Genomic DNA, 7,500 nt, shown 5'->3' on the forward strand with positions numbered 1-7,500 from the left:
TACACACACACACACACACGTCTCACAAACGTGCCACACAAACGTGCCACACAAACGTGCCACACACACACATGCCACACACACACACACACACACGTGCCACACACACAAACGTGCCACACACACCTTAGCATCGGGTTTGTCTTTATCCTCCAGCTTGCCAAGCTCCTCAGGTCCTAACCTGAACAACTCCTCTGTGGAAACACACAATGAGTTAAACCTGCGTCTGTGTCTTACCTCTGAACTCAGGCAGGTGTGTGTGTGTGTGTGTGTGTGTGTGTGTTGTGCTTCACCTCTAAACTCAGGTGTGTGTAACAAAGTCTGCAGCAGTGAGTTGAGGTAACATGTTGATCCCTGATTTCTAATTCCGCTCAGCTTCAGCTTCCCTCGAGGACGTGGCGGCTCACATACCTTCCCTATAACACACACACACACACACACACACACACACACACACACACACACACACACACACACACGTCACTAACACCACAGTGTCGACTACTAGAGAACACTGAGTTAGTACTGCTGAGTTCTCTCTAGAGTGAATTAGAGACAAAAGCTGAGGAGGAGAAAGTGTTGTGTCATTACTGTTGGGACAGAGACATAAATCACATGTGAATATAATCATCACACAGATGTCACTTACACATCACACACACACACACACACACACTCTCTCTCTCTCTCTCTCACACACACACACACACACACACACACTCACTCTCACAATCACACACACACTCTCACTCACACACACTCTCTCTCTCTCACACACACACACACACACTCACTCACTCACTCACACACACTCTCTCTCTCTCTCTCACACACACACACACACACACTCTCTCTCTCTCTCACACACACACACACACTCTCTCTCACACACACTCACTCTCACAATCACACACACTCTCACTCTCACACACACACTCTCTCTCTCTCTCTCTCTCTCTCACACACACACACACTCACCTTTACTCTGGGTGATGGTGTTAGTTGTGCTCTCTTCTTCTTCCTCTTCAAATAGATCTCCGAACATGGACATGATTATTAATGATGTTAGAACCCCGAGCTGAACACTCTGCTATCTCACCTCATTAACACACTCCGACTTCACCGCTTTAATAAACATTATATTAAACTTGTCACTGTCACTTCCTGAAGCTTCAAAACAAAGACGCTGCTTCGTAAAGTCTTTATTTTTTACTTCTCATTGTTAATTAACAATAAAAATGTAGACATAATTACAAAGTCAGTGCGCGGTGTTTGTGTCTTAATTAAGGCGGAAATGTAAATGTGAAGCTGAATCTGTGTTCAGCGCGCAGCCATATTCTCCTCAGAGAAACACCGCCGCAGTGCACCATGGGAAATGGAGTTCAAAAGCACAGCTACACTTCCGGGGTTTCACGTGAAAACAGCGCCCTCTTGTTGTCTCGTTTAAGAGAAGAAAAGTAAAAAAAAAAAAAAAACATATTTAAAGGTTTTATACTTTAAACGTTTTCTCATCATTTCAGTGAAAAAAATCTGTTCAGTTTCTGAGACCTGAGAACTTCAACCATCAGCTGTGAAGTCTATTATAAAATGAATAAAATTACATTGATGCTATGTTATATGTCTTGTATAAAACTTGGAAAAGAAAAACTAAACTATTTATAAAAAGCTGGAGTAAACAAATGTGTTTTCAGCCTGGACATAAACTCTGACACTGAGACATTAGGGTTAGGGGTATGAAGTCTGTGAGGATCTGAAAGAAAAAGCTCTGCCCCCTGCTGGAGACTTTGGTAATAGTATTTTATAATCAGTGTGAAATTTGACAGGGAGCCAAAACGGCTTCAGATGAGAGACCGGTATCAATAATCACACCGAGGTCTTTTACTGCTGCACATGATGTAACAGAAAGACCATCCAGAGTTACTCTGTAATCAGAAAGCTTACTTCTGACTGTCTGTGGTCCTGGTACAAGATCTTCTGTGTGTCAGAGTTAAACAAGAGGAAGTTAGTAAGTGTCCACTGTCTGATGTCCTTCATACAATCTTCAGTCTTATTAATCTGGTGTCTCACATCTGACTGAGCTGAAACATACAGCTGTGTGTCATCAGTGTAACAGTGGGGTAAAAGAAATGGGCCTAAAACAGAACCTTGTGGAACACAGGCAAGCACAGAGAAACAAACACAGAGAAACACACACAGAGAACACGTGTTTCTCTCTCTCTCTCACACACACACACACACACACACACACACACACACACACACACACACACACAGGGAACACACAGACACGTGTTTCTCTCTCTCTCACACACACACACACACACACACACACACACACACACACAGTAGATGGTTGAGGTGGTTTTATTGTTGCATATTGTCACTGCAGAGAAACAAATCAACACAAACCTTAAAACAAGTTAAACTGCAACATGCTTTTATAGCAAAACACTGTCATTACCCACAATCCCATGGGGTCATTTTAATAAGGCAGCATTAAACTAAACCTGTATGTCACATGCTGAAAAAAATAAATCTACATCTAAAGAGAGAAACACTTTCTTCTTTCTATCCCTCCATCCTCATCCCTCCTGCATAACTCCATCTTCATCACAGAAGAGGACCAGAGCTGATAAACAGCTGAGGAGAAAGGGTGCGTTCACTTCTACATCAGGAAAAAAGTTCAGCTCAGATAAAGTGCTGTGTGTGTGTGTGTGTGTGTGTGTGTGTGTGTGTGTGTGTGTGTGTGTGTGTGTGTTTGTTAGAGTCCTAGGGATTTGCGGACAATCTGCTTGGCAAGTCTGTTGAATTGGTCTCTGTCCTCTCTCCACATCTTTGAGGCATCAACATTGGCCCCACTCTCATCATTTGGCTCTGTGGGACACACACACACACACACACACACACACACACACACACACACACACACACACACACACACACACACACACACACACACACACACACAACTAAGTTGAAACAGTGTTGATTATTTCTTGCTCAGGCCCAACAGTTTCAGCTTGGAGGTGTGTGTGTACCTGCAAGCATGCTGATGACGCTCAGTAGGATTTTCTCCACACTTTGTACAGGACTCCACCTCTCAGCACTGCTCTCATACCCCATCGGATCATCACCAGGTGCGTGAAGGATCGAGATACACACACGGCCATCTGGGTAAACTGCGCACACACACACACACACACACACACACACAGTGTTCTCTACACTAATTCAATAATATTATAGATATGCAGTGTTATTACTGTCTCAGTGTGTGACACCAAGACACGTGACTCACTGTTGGGGTGAAACATGTCACATGTGAACTTCATCTTTGGAGGACTGAGTGGATAATCGGAGGGGAAACTGAGGAGAGCAGGAAACACACCACCCTCAAAACATGTGTCCTCTGGTCCCCTGCACACACACACACACACACACACACACACACACACACACACACAAACACACTCTCTTTACCTAGTGTCCTCTGATTGTGTGTAGATGTCAGTTATCTGTGTTAATGCATGTGTTTACTCACATGATCAATGCTTCCCACTCAAAGAAGTTCTCTTCGTTTACGGGACCTGTCTCACTCACAGACACATGCACGCACACACACACACACACACACACACACACACACACACACACACATTAACAGAAGGACACACACAGAACTCAGAGGCGCAGGTCACACCCTTTATTAACACGTGGTGACAATGTTGGGAAATGGTAGTGATAAGTACATGTGTGAGAAGGGTCCAATGTGTAGGTGACATGTGGAGGTGATGTAGCTGCATGAGACCGTATCACAGCTGTACACACCGTACCCTAACACTAGGTGATGTAGCTGCATGAGACCGTATCACAGCTGTACACACCGTACCCTAACACTAGGTGATGTAGCTGCATGAGACCGTATCACAGCTGTACACACCGTACCCTAACACTAGGTGATGTAGCTGCATGAGACCGTATCACAGCTGTACACACCGTACCCTAACCCTAGGTGATGTAGCTGCATGAGACCGTATCACAGCTGTACACACCGTACCCTAACACTAGGTGATGTAGCTGCATGAGACCGTATCACAGCTGTACACACCGTACCCTAACCCTAGGTGATGTAGCTGCATGAGACCGTATCACAGCTGTACACACCGTACCCTAACCCTAGGTGATGTAGCTGCATGAGACCGTATCACAGCTGTACACACCGTACCCTAACACTAGGTGATGTAGCTGCATGAGACCGTATCACAGCTGTACACACCGTACCCTAACCCTAGGTGATGTAGCTGCATGAGACACACACACACAAAATTGTGTGTAAATAACAGATAAAGACGACTTCTTATTAATCACTTATTTATAAGTTTCATTAAAAGCCCACATAATTAAATCTTCTGAAACGGTGTGTACATTTACATAAGATAGAAATCAGGGCACATTTCTGTCTGAAAACACAAGCAGCAGAAGATTGGTGTAATAAATGTTCAGGAGCTTTTCTGCAGAAGACAGGAGACACACTCATGATGCCTGGTGTGAGGGTGACACGTGGTCTAGTGCACTTTACAGTGTATGATTAGTGTTAGTGGACTGGTGTGTGCAAGGTGTGTGCAAGGTGTGTGCAAGGTGTGTGCAAGGTGTGTGCAAGGTGTGTGCAAGGGGCAGCAGCAGTGTTTTACCTGCAACGATGCCTTCTGGAGGATTCAGAGTGAGTTCTGAGGATGAAACAGGGCACAGATTTGCACGCACGCGCGCACACACACACACACACACACACACACACACACACACACACACACACACAGTTTGAACTTAACTGTAAAACAAGGACAGCTTGCAATCCTGAAGTCATTTGACTGGTCATTGGTGGTTATAAACGTTATTAATGATGTCACTGTGACAGTGCAGTGTTTTATCTGTTCATTATTTACATTACAAACCTTCAGAAAACAAGAACCACATGATCTCTGCCCATGACACACACACACAAAAACATGAACACACACACACAAAAACATGAACACACACACACAAAAACATGAACACACACACACAAAAACATGAACACACACACACAAAAACATGAACACACACACACAAAAACATGAACACACACACACACACAAAAACATGAACACACACACACAAAAACATGAACACACACACACAAAAACATGAACACACACACACACACACAAACATGAACACACACACAAACAAACATGAACACACACACACAAAAACATGAACACACACACACAAAAACATGAACACACACACACACACAAAAACATGAACACACACACAAAAACATGAACACACACACACAAAAACATGAACACACACACACAAAAACATGAACACACACACACAAAAACATGAACACACACACACAAAAACATGAACACACACACACAAACAAACATGAACACACACACAAAAACATGAACACACACACAAAAACAAACATGAACACACACACACAAAAACATGAACACACACACACAAAAACATGAACACACACACACAAACAAACATGAACACACACACACACAAACATGAACACACACACACATGCACGCACAAACATGAAAGAACACACACGCACACAAACATGAACACACACATAAACATGAACACACACACACATGCACGCACAAACATGAAAGAACACACACACACGCACACAAACATGAACACACACATAAACATGAACACACACATAAACATGAACACACACACACATGCACGCACAAACATGAAAGAACACACACACACACGCACACAAACATGAACACACACATAAACTTGAACACACACACGAACACACACAAACATGAAAGAACACACACGCACTCACAAACACACACACTCTCACACAGACATTAGATTAGCCTAGCACAGCCTAGTCAGATAGCCGCTCACTACAAAACAGCATGTCGTATTTAATAAACAGAGAATTATTTACGTTTATATTCCGCCATTAATCTTTTTAACGCTGTTCCAGCCATCGCAGCTTCATACACATCCACCTGTACGTCAGCTACGGAAGGCAACCGGAAGTGGTAATGTGACTTCTGCTTCCGGGGAAGAGATACGTGTCACGATCTGCGATATTATCTGAGATATTTTTCATAATAACGTTATACAATATACATTATTCTTTATTTTGTGTTTCAGAGAGATAGATAAAGTGTGTGTCTTTTGTCCTGCACTGTCTTTTTTATTATTTTGTCCTGTACTGTCTTTTTTGTCTTTTGTCCTGCACTGTACTGTCTTTTGTCCTGCACTGTACTGTCTTTTGTCCTGCACTGTACTGTCTTTTGTCCTGCACTGTACTGTCTTTTGTCCTGCACTGTGTACACCAGGTTACACAGATACACTTTATGTATCTAGGACACTTACTAAGTCCTTATAGCGTTATGTAACACACTGATCCTGGAGGAATGTTGTCTCATGTCACTGTGTACTGTAACAGTTATATATGGTGTAATGACAATAAAAGCTTCGTGACTTTCGACTTGTGTGTGTGTGTGTGTGTGTGTGTGTGTGTGTGTGTGTGTGTGAGAGAGAGAGAGAGAGTTGCCAGATTGAGCTTTTAATTTTTAACCTGAACAATAATATACAAATAAACATGTTTAATAAATGATGAACCATTTATTTTAACTGTAGATACAGAGACACAGAAATCTGACAGTTTGTCAGAAGAAAAAGCAATATTTTTTAACCAAAGTCAAGATTCAACAATTTATTGTTATATGAAACTTATGTTACATATTTAACATTACAACCAGGTAAGATATTAACATTAAATATATATGAATATTAATATGAAATAACATTAAATTATAACATTTGAAATTATTACAGATTTAAAATTGAGTATGGTTTATAATTTAAAATACCAATAAAATTTAATATAATATAATACCAATATAATATAATATAATAACATTAGGACAGTTCTGTGTGTGTTTTTAAATACAGATCTCATTCTCATTTTTTTCTGAAACTCATGGAAGTCCAGAAAGGCCATATATTATTTATATTTTTCTGTTCTGTCTTCACATGATCTTATTTCTTGTCATCTTAAGATATCAAAACCTATTTTCATGTAATCTTGGAATAACAAAATTTATTGTAAATGCACATGCAGTACGCAGGATATAACAATCTGGCAACCCGTAACACCATAATGGCGTCCATCACAGACCTGAAGAGCGGTGACTTTAAACTTTACTCTTTTATTAATTACTATATTTTTTAATAACTTGAGCTCACAGCTTAATCAGTAATATATTAATAACTGAATTAAACACATGAACTAACTGATTTCTCAAATCTGAAAACGTCAACCCCAATGTGGCTAATTCCCTCTGCTAATGTTCTGGAAACAAACTAAATTTCTGTTAGTAACCGTTAGCTTGAGACAGGCGGCTAGGCTAACGCTAAGATAAGCTAAGCTAGGCTAACGCTAAGATAAGCTAA

The 7,500-nt window shown here is 41.4% G+C and overlaps 3 protein-coding genes and 1 long non-coding RNA gene across 8 annotated transcripts in view; 2 read left to right on the forward strand and 2 right to left on the reverse strand.

Moving 5' to 3' along the window:
* Window positions 1-1,424, reverse strand: part of usp40 (ubiquitin specific peptidase 40) — a 13,735-nt gene extending 12,311 nt beyond the window's left edge. Inside the window, exons 1-3 of the mRNA XM_027156969.2 lie at window positions 979-1,424; window positions 294-416; window positions 127-194 (exon numbers count right to left, since the gene is read on the reverse strand). Coding sequence (XP_027012770.1) covers window positions 127-194; window positions 294-416; window positions 979-1,051 — 264 coding nt within the window. The 5' untranslated portion in view covers window positions 1,052-1,424. The remainder of the gene's footprint in view (window positions 1-126; window positions 195-293; window positions 417-978) is intronic.
* Window positions 1,425-2,348: 924 nt separating this feature from the next.
* Window positions 2,349-6,106, reverse strand: ube2g2 (ubiquitin-conjugating enzyme E2G 2 (UBC7 homolog, yeast)). Of its 3 annotated transcripts, XM_047814269.1 has the most exons (7): window positions 5,981-6,106; window positions 4,692-4,727; window positions 3,542-3,587; window positions 3,299-3,417; window positions 3,039-3,179; window positions 2,759-2,874; window positions 2,349-2,714 (listed from the first exon to the last, which is right to left on the reverse strand). In XM_047814269.1, the coding sequence occupies exons 1-6, from the start codon at window positions 6,021-6,023 to the stop codon at window positions 2,762-2,764; spliced, it is 498 nt and encodes a 165-aa protein (XP_047670225.1). In that variant the 5' UTR covers window positions 6,024-6,106; the 3' UTR covers window positions 2,349-2,714; window positions 2,759-2,761. The 3 variants fall into 3 exon arrangements, with proteins under 3 accessions (XP_047670225.1, XP_027012722.1, XP_027012723.1); XM_027156921.2 differs by having other exon boundaries at window positions 2,349-2,874; XM_027156922.2 differs by having other exon boundaries at window positions 2,349-2,874; window positions 3,542-3,591; window positions 5,981-6,066.
* Window positions 3,598-4,098, forward strand: LOC125141287. Its single transcript, XR_007140673.1, has 2 exons — window positions 3,598-3,788; window positions 3,845-4,098. It is a non-coding gene; the product is annotated as an uncharacterized LOC125141287 (long non-coding RNA).
* A 974-nt stretch (window positions 6,107-7,080) lies between the features above and the next one.
* Window positions 7,081-7,500, forward strand: part of cep20 (centrosomal protein 20) — a 3,093-nt gene continuing 2,673 nt past the window's right edge. For all 3 annotated transcript variants that reach the window (XM_047814392.1, XM_047814391.1, XM_047814393.1), the window contains exon 1: window positions 7,081-7,235. In XM_047814392.1, coding sequence (XP_047670348.1) covers window positions 7,157-7,235 — 79 coding nt within the window. In that variant the 5' untranslated portion in view covers window positions 7,081-7,156. The remainder of the gene's footprint in view (window positions 7,236-7,500) is intronic.

Source organism: Tachysurus fulvidraco, chromosome 5 (assembly GCF_022655615.1).
Source record: "Tachysurus fulvidraco isolate hzauxx_2018 chromosome 5, HZAU_PFXX_2.0, whole genome shotgun sequence".
NCBI classification, from domain to species: domain Eukaryota; kingdom Metazoa; phylum Chordata; class Actinopteri; order Siluriformes; family Bagridae; genus Tachysurus; species Tachysurus fulvidraco.

Coding starts and splice junctions, on each gene's coding strand:
- ube2g2 (XM_047814269.1), bottom strand. CDS start 6,023: ATGGCTGGAACAGCGTTAAAAAGATTAATGGCGGAATATAAAC. Junction 3,588..4,691: donor TCCAGAAGGCATCGTTGCAG/GTAAAACACTGC, acceptor TGAGTGAGACAG/GTCCCGTAAACGAAGAGAAC. Junction 3,180..3,298: donor TGACATGTTTCACCCCAACA/GTGAGTCACGTG, acceptor GTGTGTGCGCAG/TTTACCCAGATGGCCGTGTG.